The sequence below is a fragment of the Podarcis erhardii genome (genome assembly GCF_964252035.2).
Source record: "Podarcis erhardii genome assembly, chromosome: 17".
NCBI classification, from domain to species: Eukaryota; Metazoa; Chordata; class Lepidosauria; order Squamata; family Lacertidae; genus Podarcis; species Podarcis erhardii.
In genome coordinates, this window is record NC_138515.1 from 16,722,760 (window position 1) to 16,737,114 (window position 14,355).

The 14,355-nt window shown below is 39.9% G+C and overlaps 2 protein-coding genes across 2 annotated transcripts in view; one reads left to right on the forward strand and one right to left on the reverse strand.

Moving 5' to 3' along the window:
• Positions 1–2,593, forward strand: part of UHRF2 (ubiquitin like with PHD and ring finger domains 2) — a 49,145-nt gene extending 46,552 nt beyond the window's left edge. Inside the window, exon 16 of the mRNA XM_081845006.1 lies at positions 1,537–2,593. Within this exon, the coding sequence (XP_081701132.1) occupies positions 1,537–1,683 (147 nt within the window). The 3' untranslated portion in view covers positions 1,684–2,593. The remainder of the gene's footprint in view (positions 1–1,536) is intronic.
• Positions 2,594–2,982: 389 nt separating this feature from the next.
• Positions 2,983–14,355, reverse strand: part of GLDC (glycine decarboxylase) — a 35,814-nt gene continuing 24,441 nt past the window's right edge. Inside the window, exons 16-25 of the mRNA XM_081844879.1 lie at positions 12,860–12,935; positions 10,578–10,703; positions 9,848–9,997; positions 9,271–9,383; positions 8,766–8,907; positions 8,332–8,443; positions 6,317–6,412; positions 5,642–5,814; positions 4,721–4,801; positions 2,983–3,869 (exon numbers count right to left, since the gene is read on the reverse strand). Of these exons, the coding sequence (XP_081701005.1) occupies positions 3,726–3,869; positions 4,721–4,801; positions 5,642–5,814; positions 6,317–6,412; positions 8,332–8,443; positions 8,766–8,907; positions 9,271–9,383; positions 9,848–9,997; positions 10,578–10,703; positions 12,860–12,935 (1,213 nt within the window). The 3' untranslated portion in view covers positions 2,983–3,725. The remainder of the gene's footprint in view (positions 3,870–4,720; positions 4,802–5,641; positions 5,815–6,316; positions 6,413–8,331; positions 8,444–8,765; positions 8,908–9,270; positions 9,384–9,847; positions 9,998–10,577; positions 10,704–12,859; positions 12,936–14,355) is intronic.

Here is a 14,355-nt window from a genome sequence, read left to right on the forward strand (position 1 = left end):
AAGTAGGTCTGCTCACCCCTGAACTGGCACAGTTTTACATTGCAACTAAAAACGAGATGAGTTATTTTTCATTTTGACTGAACGAAGTAGGTAAAGGATATCAGTTACTTTTCCCGTACATAGGCTGGATCTATTTCAGAGTCCCCATGGGCAGAGATTTAAGCACATTCTTATCTCTTCCATTGAAATCAAGATAACTTTGGCAGAATTGTGCCTTGTAATATTTGTCCTAATGTTCATAATTTTGACTTGGTTTTTTGGAGAGCGTATAAACAACTCTTTAAATGTTGGTAGGGGTCACATTCACAAAATCCATTTAAACTATAGAATGCTAGAAGGAACAAAGAGAAATGCCTTTTTGATCCAACAGAGGGTACATTTCTCTCATCTTTGAGCTCTATGGGAAAATGACAAAACCACCAACATCATTTATGAATTGCTTCCAATTTCGCTTCTCAAAGTGATTTCACAAAACAAATATAAAACAATTGTATATGTAAATGAACCCTAGCTAATAGGACCAGTGGTCAGGGATGATAGGAGTTGTAGTCCCAAAACATCTGGAGGGCTGAGTTTGCCTATGCCTGGCCTAAACTAATGTTAAAACTCCATTGTTAATTAGGGCTGCCAAAGTGAGTTTAGGAGAGTACTGGGATTCATTTTAAGCAGGGCTGGTAAAGGATGAATGCAGCAAACACTAAGCCCCAAAGCAGGTGAAAGAGAATTTTCACACATTATGGGAAGGCGGGGAAACCACACAATTCCACATCCTGACCCCACTCACTAACCTAGATTTCATTGTTAAACATTTGCAAAAAGGCCACTACTGAGCACCTGGTATTTGAGTGCTTATAGTAGCCAAGATTTTTGTCTGCCAAGGATAGGGCACCTGGGAATGTTATTCCATGTGCCATAGCTCCTGGCTGTTTAGAAAGTACTTGTAAGCTTTTTAAAAAATCATGAGAGAACATAGCTTTGCCTGTAACAAATGTAGAGCCATTCACCAGCATTTGTGTACAAGTTAGTTTAGTTTTACTGAAAGTTGTGATCTAGATCGTTCTTTGCACAAGACACTTTTGTGTATGATGGCACAGGGAACTGTGGTTAGTTTAAAAACTTCCAGGTGAATACTTCCGATACTCTCCTTGGTTGTATAAAACTGTGATCGACTATTCTGTCTGAAGCAGGTTGCACAACAAATTAGGGCTCAACATACATTAGTGCTACTGATTTTGCAAATGTTTAAACAGAATTCATTTATAACATATGACAGACTACTGCTAGAAAAATAATGGACTACCTTTATGCAGAAAAATAGCACAGTACCAATCCCTCATAACATAACTGGTATATTTATTTAGCATATTCCGGTAGCCCTTTTATGTTTTTGTCAGTTGATGTGATCTCAGGAAAAGGCTTTCTGTAAACACAGAAAGCCCAAAAGTCTATTTTTGGCACTTAGCTGATATTTCATTTTTTTGTGAACCATATTTTAAGTTGTGTCCTAAACATATTCCTTATCATTCTGTAACATAGAGCTGTTTACAGCGCTCCTTTAGAGCTGAAGTCTTCACCTGCCCTGCTTGCCGACACGACCTTGGAAAGGGCTACACCATGGTTCCCAACAAAATACTGCAGACACTACTTGACCAGTTCTTCCCTGGTTACAGCAAAGGACGATGATACGAGTTCAGTTCTCAGTATACTTCTCTTAATGACTTACAGACTGTACAAAGAGAAGAAACCAGGAAAATTCAAAAGTGGACCAGCTGGCTTGAGCGCAGTTCATATGACTGTCACATTGTGGAGCGGCTAACTCAACCTTCTTTCCCATTTTGCAATCTTTTTTGTGTAGTGAGAACTTCACATTCTCAGCTGACTTTCAACACTGAAGGTAGTTTTGGACAGATGACAACAAGGGAGGGGGAATACAAGCCTTGGCTCTGACTTGCCACAACAGTGGATGCTTCAGATTGTTTTTTGTAACTACCTCAGATGGAGGAAAACAAATTGTGGGGAATTTTAAGAGCGCGTCAGATGAAGTTCAGCTACACACTGCCTCCTGAATATTAGTTTGCCTGGTCCATGCAGTTTGATTTTAAAACAAGAAAACAGCACTTAAGCCAGTTTTTAATTACAGAACATCAAATTCCGTGGTGTGCATAATCTTTTTGTGCGTGTGCATTTCCTGCCATTATGCTGTTTTTCTTTTGCAAGAACAGGCTTTTAGTCTATTTTTGTGAGCGTCATTGTGCTCTTGTATCTTATGCAAGTTGACTACTAATGACTGAGAACAATATGAATGCATTGTTGCTGTTAATGTAAAGTGATTTGTGTTTTTTGCACTTAAAGAGGGTATTCAAAACACTCTAGTTGTGTAAAAACTATTTCATATGAAACAAGCCACTTTTGTATTAGGTAAAACTGTATGCTTTTAGTAGGTCTTGTATCAGTGGCAATACATCTTACACAGCATTGAGAGCAGTGCTAGCTTGGAGAGGGCTCAAATCGCTTCATATTGTGATCTGAAATTTTATATACAGTATATTCCTCTTCCCCAATATACCTTATTAAATATTTTATGATTCATAAAGTGTTAGTTTGTATTTTGCAGCCATAAGACAGTGTTTCCTGGAAGATGGCTGAATGTATATTTGAAAACTTACAAGGTGTTTGGTCTCGGGTTTAATATCTTTGGGCAATTTGCATTAGAAAGCTATATTATACAAAACATTTTTTAAAGACCTTAGTTGTGGAGAAATTGGCCTTCTGCATTTTTTTGTTTGTTGGCACAAAGCCAAACTCACTGGGTTTTTGCAGAATGCTATCTCAAGGGGGGGGGGGATTCACAAATATACTACCCCAAGCCTCACCTGGTATCTTGGGCAGAACACAATGCATTGTAGAAGCACCCCTTCCAGTTAATGCAAGCATAGAATACACTATAAATAGTTCACAAAAGCACATAACAATACCACACACTTTCAGAAAATCTTGTTTTAAATCAGACTTTGAAATCAGGTTTCAAAAGCTATTACAACCTCTAGATTTTATTGGAATGCTACCACAGGGAGTTTAAAAAAGAAAAAACGAGTTCCTTAAATGACATTATCAACACCAGAAGCAATATATAAATTTAATTAATACAAACTACAAAAGTATATAGCCACAATCTAATACAAAGTGAGGTACAGAGGAGCTTACTTTCCTTTGTTTCAGCATATTGTGGTCTCTGTCTTTCAGTTCATACAAAGTGAATGACTATAATTTTAGCCACCAAACAGCCTGAGCCCAAAAAAGAATCCCACAGTATAGGCGTTATTCAAAATAAACTGGGATTGCTCTCTATCACAGAAGTATTATCAGGGCCCAGTTTAACAACAACAAAAAGGGTTCTATTTTTACACATACCGTTCTATGTTTAGCGCTCCTCAACACAGGAAAGCAGCCTTGGTCCTGAATTGATGAAAGAGTGTTAAATCAAGGCCACTTCAGCTTGAACTGCTGTGGAAACTGAGGCACTGCATCAAGTCAGTTTGTTTCCACCTAAAGTATATTTACATAGCTGCACAGAAATTTAATCAACAGTATGGAGATTACAAAAATATACACCGTATAAAAAAATGGTTCACTGGGCAGAAGAGCCCATCCTTCCTGAAGCATAGCAAGGGAGGTCGAGCCTGGTCACCTAAAAAGGAACAGGGTAAGGCGAGGGGAGACTGACCCTAAGATGATGCTCTCTTCTGTTCAGCAAAAGGAGACTCGTAGACTTCCATGGGTGGGCAGGTACAAACCAGATGTTGATCTCCATAGATGTCGTCGATTCGAGCAATTGTGGGCCAGAATTTATTTTCAGGTCTTACAAATGGCTAAAGTGGGAGAAAAATATCCAGTAGGTAATTTTTAAATTGCCGACAATTAGACAATATTCTGTGGTACATTAAAGAGTAATGGGCATACTGCAGCCTGTACAAGAGACAATAGCCAGCTTCATTAGGTACTATAGGAGTTGTGGTGCACTGGCTGGTTTATCCTTCAAAGCCTGAAGTTTTAGAAGTTGGGTGAAATTAGTTCCACGTTTCAGCTCATGAAAGGAGTTTGAGTCAGTTGTTAATTTTAGCCCCATGGAGTATCTCAAACTGCTTTGATGCCCCCAAGTTTCAAAATGGCAGAAGTGACAAAGGATACACTTTGTGAATTCAACATAACTAATGTGTTTGGGATCGGGGTTCTGCTGCTTGCTGTAAGGAATGATTTCTTTCTGAGACCAATGGAAAGATCCCTCAGAATAATTTAAGCATTATAAAATGTGAGGTAGTTATCCACTAACTGCCACATAAGTTCGGGGTTCCATCATAACATTAGCCATAAATAACCAATAGTTCAAGGTCTTTACATTTCTGTTTTAACCTACTTATGTTATCCCCACCAAATTCCAGTTAGAGGATAACGTTTTCTGGCTCCAAGGTACCTTTGTATCTAACTTACAGGACCTCTTTCAAATTAGCTGAGATGGCAGATAATTACAAAGGCTATAACAGGAAGGAAGAGGCAGCTTAATCCTAGCCTTTATGCCATCTCTTTTTGGCAAATCTGATGTACCTTTCTTTTTAAGGTTGGCTTGCAAGGTTCCTAATGTTTTCCAGTAGTAATGCTGTCTAATAAAACTGGCTGCTCAAATGAAAATGAGGAAAGCTTCCCATGTTAACTCATTACTTACCAATGGAAAAACAGCTACTTCTCTGGAGTAAGGACGGTCCCAGTTAGGAGCAGCAATGCAGGTCAAGGTATGCGGTGACATCTAAGTTAAAGTATACAAAATAATAATATAATTCAATTCAGTAATAATATAAATACTCAAACAGTAGTAATAGACTCAGCTAAGAGAAAGATCTGCTAAGTTCCACTGAAATCAATAACCAACAAAAACCAACAAATGAGTCCTATTGGTTTCAGTAAGATGTGACCAAGACTAGTTCTCTGAATGGGGAACAGTGAATCAGGTTTTCTAGCAGATGCTGTTAAAAATCAAGTGGAGCCACATGCCTATAATATATTGCAGTAGGAGGAGTACAGGGCCTATACCATGAGACACAACAGCTAGAATAATAATAATAATAATAATAATAATAATAATAATAATAATAATATTTATTATTTATACCCCGCCCATCTGGCTGGGCTTTCCCAGCCACTCTGGGCGGCTTCCAAAAGAATATTAAAATACTGTGATACATCAAACATTAAAAGCTTCCCTAAACAGGGCTGCCTTCAGATGTCTTCTAAAAGACTGGTAGTTGTTGTTCTCTTTGACATCTGGTGGGAGGGCGTTCCACAGGGCGGGTGCCACTACCGAGAAGGCCCTCTGCCTGGTTCCCTGTAGCTTGGCTTCTTGCAGTGAGGGAACTGCCAGAAGGCCCTCGGTGCTGGACCTCAGTGTCTGGGTAGAACGATGGGGGTGGAGACGCTCCTTCAGATATATTGGACCGAGGCTAGAAATAGAATAAATGCTGGCTTTTGCCTTTTTCTGCGCTAAACTGCAGAGTCCTGGGGACTACAGCATCAACCGTAGGCAATTTACTTCAAAACAATCTTGATGAAGAGCAACTGCTACAAATAATTAAATAAACCCTGCTCTCACCTTTAATGGGTTAACTCGAGAATCCATTCTTCCTTCCTCTATATCGGCAATTTCTTGTCGAATGTTGATCATTGCATCACAAAATCTGTCTAACTCTGCCTTGTCTTCAGACTCTGTTGGTTCAATCATCAGAGTACCTGCCACTGGCCAGGACATTGTTGGAGCGTGGAATCCTAGCAAACACAACATTCTTTTATTGTACTACCTTTCCAACAGACCAGGACCCTAAGCAAAGTCTAAACAACATGTTTTCAGAGTTCAAGGAACACTTCGGTATTACATATTCTTCCTCGCTACATACAGCAAGGCCATTTACAAAGCCCAGTTACTGACCAACTGGGGGGGGCAGTTATTTTAAGCACAGTCGTCTCTCTCCTTATGTATTCTCAGCTTGCAGCAGTTGCATAAACCCAAATGTCAAATTTGTGGACATCCATAATCATGTTCTCCCGATCGCCTGACTCCCCACCAAACCAGGAGAGAATTCAGACATGTCCAATGGCAGGGTAAATGGTAAAAAACAAGTGGCTCTCAATTTTGCCTGATGGTAGGAGCCCACATGGTGCTGGATGAGCTGGTTAAACAGCTTTCATAATTCTTACCACCACAGGATTCAATCCTACATTTTAATTGTGATAAAAGATGGGAGGGAACGTTGCCCATTTGACAACTCACCATAATCCTGAAGCCGTTTAGCGACATCCACAGCGTCAATATTTGCTGTCTTCTTGAAAGGTCGGGTGTCCAAAATAAATTCATGAGCTACATAACCTGCATATGAAAATTTTATTCTAAAATTTATATTTGTAGAAAAATAAAATGTGACCACGAAGTAGCTTTCAGTATCCATAACTCAGGTGTGTTATTCCTGTACATCAACTTCCAAGCTCTTTGTCTTGCCAGGGTTTAAAATAAGTATAGTTTGCAGGAACCGCTGTGTGTCACCAGCATACTGATGACAGTTTGCTCTATATCCCATAATGACCACCCCCAACAGCTTCCTACGGACGCTTAGGAGTGCTGGGTACCAAATAGTGCTCTCTGACACCCCAGAAAATAAATGCCATCTGATTGAGAGTACCCAGTGGGGGTTACCCTTGAGCATAAGACTGGAAATTCTGAACTGAAAACTGAAGCAGAGTGGGGGTTTTAAAAATTCTGAATTAATCCAGAACACTTCATTTTTAGCTACACCCACTGCTGGCATGTGCCCTCTCCAACAGATTACCCTGACTGAATTTGATCCTTGACAGGGAAAAAGCAGCCCTGATTATGGCACAGTGCAGTGAGAGAGTACACGACACAGCTCTAACAATTTGTAGGGAGGGGGCATGCACATATATTATTGAGGAGAAGCAGACAAGTCCAAAGCTGCTCCTACAGCTTTGGAGAATATCCTCTTAGGAGGATGAATTCATCCACAAACGCCTTTCAGCCCATATTATTTAGATTGCTAGTGGGCCAATACTCTTTGTCAGGAGGCTGGGATAGTGGGTGCAACAGGATGACCCCCCAACCTGGTTTAGATGCAATGATGGCTATTTTGCATAAGATTAGTTGCAACAACTCAAAACAGTAGTTTTGCATTTCACTGCTGCTGAACTCCAGGCTTTATTACACTTAACAACCAAGGTTCATGCTCCACACATTTGATGTAGTGGACTCTCATTCACAAAAGACTGTCCCAGAATTGTCAGCCTTTAAGGTACCATAAGACTTGGTTGTTCTTGTTGCAACAGACTAATCCAGCAGCCTCTCTGGAAATAAACATTTGTTTGTAGTTATATTCACAAGCTTTTAGCGTACTGAGCTTCCTGCCCGCCCCCGCCCCCATGTGTGCTGAAGGAGATCAGATGATTTTACTTCCAAATTCCTTGTGGTCACTCTGCAGGAAGGGAGTAGGGAAGGATTACATGAGCCTGAGACTTGTCCAGGCTCTCTTCATAATTATAAAACAGTTTATCGTGACCTTCAAACAAGACTAGTGACAAAGGAAAGGACAGAGAGGCGGTAACACAAAAGCTTAGTACAGCACAAGGTTGTGTAAGCACCAGTATGATCAGCTACCCTGCTGGACGGATCTTTCCTGAAATGAAGGGACAGAATTATGCAATTCTTTCAACTGGAGGGAGGGGATGGTCTCCACTGTTGCCATGGATCAGTCTGAAAGCAGGAGCAATGACCCATCAGAGTAGCATTAAAAAGGATGCTTGCTATTCCAACACATTTTGGACCCAACTGATCCTTCTTCAGAGAAATACAATCAATTATCAACTCTCTTTTTTAAGTCTAATAGCTTTGTACGCCTTGTTTATTTTGAAATTTATATTTGATAGACCATTCCATATTTTTGGGGTTTCCTATTTTTATTGCACTTTCTGTGTTATGGATTAATTAGTCTGCACACTGGAATTATTCACCTTATTTGCTTGGATGGATTTTCCTAAAGAGAAAAGTTACTTCTGCAACACTATTTATTTTGCCTCCTGGTCGAACTGCGATTTAAATTTATTTATTTTGTATGCCGCCCTTCATCCAAAGATCTCAGGGCATAAAAATACAAATAAAAACACAAATTACATAATGAAAACAAAAACAAAGCAAACCAATAACCCTCCACTCCTCATTTTGGGTGTGTACCACTGTCTCCTGGGACTATGGACAACTTCATGTTAGGCTGAAATACTTGCCTCTGGCTCCTTTAAAAAGGACTTTGTAGTGCTTCTCTAGTCTCTTTGCCATGTAGTTAGCATTTAATATTGCAATCTCTGATGCATGCTTGAGACCTTTTCCTCCCATCATCTGAAGGGACAAATAGCCAACAATAAGACCATGTAGGTTAAGCAATTATTCACAGAGCCTGCTATGCACACTTCCTCAGATGTATCAGATTCTAGAAAAATAAAGGGAACCTCTGCCAGAGTGCATGGAAATGCCATTCAATGCAGCGGTACCTATTTATCTACTTGCACTGGTGTGCTTTCGAACTGCTAGGCTGGCAGGAACTGGGGCAGAGCAACAGGAGCTCACCCCGTCATGGGGATTCAAACTGCTGACCTTCTGATCGGCAAACCCGGGAGGCTCAGTGGTTTAGACCACAGTGCCACTTGTGTCCCAGTTATACCTTGATATAAGCCCAGGAAATAGGCAATATAGCACTGGACCCCCAAGGAGCAGCACTGATGGTTCCCAGTGGGCTGGAATCCTTATCATGCTGCAATGCAATGACAGGGTGGCTAGGCAGGAAAGGAGCCAAATGCTTCTTCCTAAAATGGAACCAAAAAAAGAGAAAAGGATTTAGAAATAAAACTCTCTCCCACTGCACCATTGCCATCGTGTTAAAACTAGCTTAAGACTTTTATGAAGTCATTTTAACGTTAGTCCAATATACAGTGGCAATGTTCCACTTAATGTAATCCCTCCATAAAATAAAGGTTCTTTAAATCAACAAAATAATCCTTAAATAAAACATCAAAGGCTCATAAGGAATCAAGCTTTCCATCTTTCTATCCATAGACAGTCATCATTAGTGAGGCTATGTACTGCCATATTCCATATCTATAGCAATGGACTACTTAAAATATAAATTAGTGGGGGGAATTCTCTTGCTACAAGAGCTAGATACGTACACTCCTATTGGTCCCATTCCAGGTCCTCCTCCCCCATGAGGAATGCAGAAGGTTTTGTGGAGATTTAAATGAGAGACATCTGAGCCATAGTCTCCAGGACGGCACAGACCAACCTATCAAAGGAAGGAGAACACAAAGTTTCAAAAACAAAAGGGAAGGGATTAGAGGGCTAAACAAATGCGATTATTTAGTTTTTCAGAATCAAGTCTGCTGATGAAAAGAATTAAGATTCTTTTAAAAACAGAAGTTTGCTGTTGCTAAAAAAAAAATCAACAAAACAAAGATTAGCATATAGCTCTACCTTATATATGTGAAGCTGTAACTAAATTTCAGTATTTATTTTACCTAAAACAAAACTTGTAAAATGTAGTTTTAGATTTTATGGAAAGGTCAGAGACAAGATTCTTGATTTTTTTAAATAACAAGATTCATAGTGTGGTTAATTATGTCCAGTCAATTATTATTCATTATTAAAGTGGTACAAAATTTCACTTTTAACATTTATTTTTAAGCACGATTCACAAATTCAGTCAGGGGTCTGCATTAACAGGAGGAGTCTATAAACCGGATTTCCCACCTGAGCATTCATGTTTGCTCCATCCAGGTAAACCTGGGCTCCATGTTTGTGAATCAAGTCACAGACATCACTGATATCCTCTTCAAAGACACCATTGGTCGATGGGTATGTGATCATGATAGCTGCCAGGTTTTCCTTGTGTTTATCCACCTTCAGAAAGGAGGAAAAATAGACCAAAAAATTGTCAGGGAGAGATCAAGGAAATCAGAGCATTTATAGCAGGGGTAGCCACAGAAATTGCTTAGAAGGTACTTGGACATTTTGTTCCATAACTTTATTTCTATGCAGGCAAGCAGGCTAGAGACTCACTTTCATTGAAAAATGAGAACTCAGAACCTGGGCTACCTCCAGAAGCAACAGGTTGGTGACCTCGATTTACAGTCTTCCCTTCAGACAATGCTCTATTGCAGCAAACACTTCATTGCTGCAGTTGCTTATCATCTGCTCTTTCATGTTATCTGGTTTCCACTCAAATTGTAGCAAATAAGAGGGAAAATAACCATGAAAAACAGACACACTACAGAACTGACTCTCAAAATGAGATAGGCTATCGCACATGTTAACAACTGAAGCTACACATTTAAGATTTGCATAATATTTTGCCAAAAGAAGAAGAAGATAGGCACAGCTTCCTCTTCTATGTAATTGTATATGCCCATTGAAAATTAAAGAGTTTTTAGCCAAAGCTTATAATACCATAATGCATTCAAAAGAAGGGCGAGCAACTCACCATAGCCTTAAGATGAATGATATCGATGCTTCCGTTTTTATCCACTTCTACTGGCTGAATCTTCATTCCTGCCATCTGAGCACTGGCTGGGTTAGTGCCATGGGCAGATTTAGGAATGAGACAAACCTTAACAGGGGAAAAAGTTAAGAGAGTGTCAACCTTGCAAAAGCCAACTAAAGGTACATTTTGCAGCCCTCTGAACTCTCTTCAGGTGTTCAGTTTGATCACATGAAGGGAAAAGAGGGAGAATTCTGAATGTGGGAGAATTCTGCCCCTCCAGGAAGCTGTGCGTGCCAGGGGCACCCCCCCCCCCAGGAAATGCCATCTGAGTTAGTCTGGCAGGCGCTGCTTTATTACTACGTGCAAGTTAGTAAATGAAAAATGGTGGCACTTTAGACAGTGGTGCTTCGCAATCCCACAGAAAGTGAGAGGAAAAGAAACTGCAATAAATTATGGATGATAAATATTTCTGAATGGGGGAGTCATCAGATCTAAAAAGATGCCTATTCTGCAGCAAAAGCTGAATCAAATAGTATGTCGCTAATTCATTGACTGTGGGAAGAAGAAAACAGACATCTCCTTCCTTCATAGATTCAGGTAGGTAGCCGTGTTGGTCTGATGCAGACAAAAAAATAATAATTAAAAAATTGACCAGGAGCACTTAAGAGACCAACTAAGTTAGTTCTGGGTATAAGCTTTCTTGTGCACGCTGAAGAGGTGTGCATGAACACGAAAGCTTATACCCAGAACTAAGTTGGACTCTAAGGTGCTACTGGACAATTTTTTAATTTTAAAACTTATTCCTTGCTTCATGGTTCTGAGTCAACTATACAGAGTAAACAGCAAATGTTTATCTGCTATTTAGTTTTTTATATTGGGTGCATTGGGCTGGGTGGGGAAGCAAGAGGTGGAATTTTTAAATGAAGCCCTAATAATAGATTGTTTGTTGAAAAGCAAGGATATTGATGCTAATACCTCTGCATGTTCAAAGTATCCTAGCTATGAATTTCAATTAACAACACTGCTCTAATCCCAGCACAAAAGCCTTCTGGCTGCCCCAGTGAGGTTTTGAAAAATCTCAGTACCCAGAGCCAGCCCCTGGCATGCCCTTTCTTCTAATCTCAACTCTGCTTTCATGCCACTAATGAGCTAGCTCCTGGATTTCTGCAGCAAAACTGCACAATGTGTGCCTAGCTGCATTCCAGATACAACAGAATATACTATACTTCAGCAACAACTTTCATTGATGGGCAGATAACTGAGGAACGAAAACAGACCAACAACCACTTTGGTATGCTTTGGTATGGATTATGTTTCACTCTTTGCTGCTATACTGCGAGTTGTTGGTTGGGGTACATGAATTTTGGCTGACTTTGGCGCAGGACCGAACTTCAGAAACAGAGAGGATTCTGAAGCCCAGAAGTATTGCTGTACTGAACCCCTGTTCCTGTCCCAGCGAGGAGAAAATAGTTCCCATAGTCATAGTGAGCTGGGGGAGAGAAATCAAATGCAGAGAGGTCCCTAAACCCAGATGCTTAGGAAGTCGATGTAATTTTATTCTGTTTTAGTATTTTAACATTTGTAGGCTTTAAAGTAGGGTTGTGTTTTTTCTTGTTTTATCTTTTTATAAGCTGCTTTGAGGGTTTTGCTTTTTTTACAATCAAGCAGTGAATTAATTTTATTAAATAAATAATAAATAAACTGCAAAAACCAGAATGAGCTCAGCAGAGGCAGGCACCACAAACGTTCTTCCTAAAAAAAAAGATACCCACTCACAACTGACCAGAATATTTATGGACGCCTGGTAAGTAATGTCTCTACTCTAACAATAAGGGATTTAGGTATCCCACGTGTTTATGGAACTGCTTCAACGTTGAACACAAAATATGGTTTATTCCGGTCCCTTCCCTCTATCTGTTCCCTTGTAAAGTGAAAACGGTAAGTTTACCGATTATTATGCAGTTCTGCATAATACAACTACTGATTAAAAGTCATGTGGTTCAACAGTGATCTGTGGCACTTACCGGTGGTATTTATGGAATCTTGACAGAATGGCTACTTGTGCACGAAAGGGAAAGACGTTTGCAATGTTGTTAGTCTCTCAATAAAAAGGAGAGTGGATGCAAAGGTAAACAGAGGAGGTCTTGCCCATGCAAACAGGCCCCAAATCATATATTCAGTACAGCCATGCATTGATAAACAAGTGCCACCCCCTAAGCATGAGTAGTAGCATGCAGGACTGTCAGTTCAGGAGTTAAACAAAGTTCATCTTTTTCACTTACACTTCTGTGCCATTCTCCTTTTGAATTTAAATAAGACTTGATTGCAGCAAGTCCAGCATATTCGCCTTGAGCTCCACTGCAAGACCACAAAGCTTATTATAATATACGCGTCTGAGCAGCTTGGCTCAGCATCCAGTTTTTGAAAATTTAGTTAATCAAGTCAGTTTAATCATTCACCAGGAACAAGCATCGTTCATGTCTACAATTTGGGCTGCGCACACATATCCTGTCTAGCTGAAATATATACACACAGAAAATAATGTGAAATATAATCTCTTATTGGTGCATGACACAAGTTCAGTCATTCGAGATGAACAGATTGTCATCTCTAAGCGGTTCATGCTACAGTATAGCCTTTTTGCTTCCCTGAAGAAGTCAAGGAAAGGGAAAGACGTCAGGATATTCAGTTAACCAGCATATTGTAGCAATGCTGTTCATTACAGTAGGCCATTCCTGACCTGGCCTTTAACATATTTAACATTTGTTAAAAAACCTGAAGCATTTTTGTTAGGGATTGTAGGGAAAGATCTGCCAAAAAAGCTGAAAAACATCTTCATGTATGTGACAACGGCTGCAAGAGTTCTAATAGCATAAGGATGGAAGACTGAAGAAGCCCCAACTAAAGAATCATGGCAAGAAAAATTGATGGACTATGCAGAACTGGCAAAACTGACATATAAGCCACGGGACAAGGATAACTGTGACTTTAAAGATGAATGGGAACCCTTTACAAAGTATTTGAAGACGCAACAAAGCGAACTGGATTCCTTGGCTGGTTTTGAATAAACATTCACAAACTTTTAATTGATAATAATCAGCTAAATAGTTTGAGGATCTATACAACTGTGTAACATGCAGAAAACAGCATTCTTAGAGAAATCAAAGACTGGAACTGAGGGAAGCCTGGGGGTGGGGGTGGGTGGGTGGGTTTTGTGTGGGAGGGTGGGGGGTGGGAGGAAAAATGGGGGGGGGGAATAAGGATGATATGTTTCTGGATAATATGTTTTGTTTTAACTTTGAATTTAAAAAGTTTTTTAAAAAACAACAAACACAGATGCAAAAAAGAAAAAGAAAAGAAAGGATATTCAGTTAACCAGCATATTGTAGCAATGCTGTTTATTACAGTTAGCCATTCCTGACCTGGCCTTTAACATATTTAACAACAGTGAGCAAATTTGCTAGTAGGGCTTCTTCTGTCTCAGGGCTTCTGCAGTGGGGAAAACTCTGTCATTGAGGGCAAGTGACCAAACTGCTGTCATTTTACAGAAGTTTTCCAAATCACATGCACCTTCAGAAATCAGATAGTTGCTACTGGAACCAAAAGCTCTGTCTAACCATGTAGACACCCAAAATATAATCGTTTTCACTATATCAGCTCAAACCTTTCATTCCTGAGCTGTCTGTTGTACCACATGCACACATGCCATTTGTCACATGTGATGGAGCAACATGCAGTAGATGTGCTAGGAGGAATATCTGGGTAGGGAAATGGATGT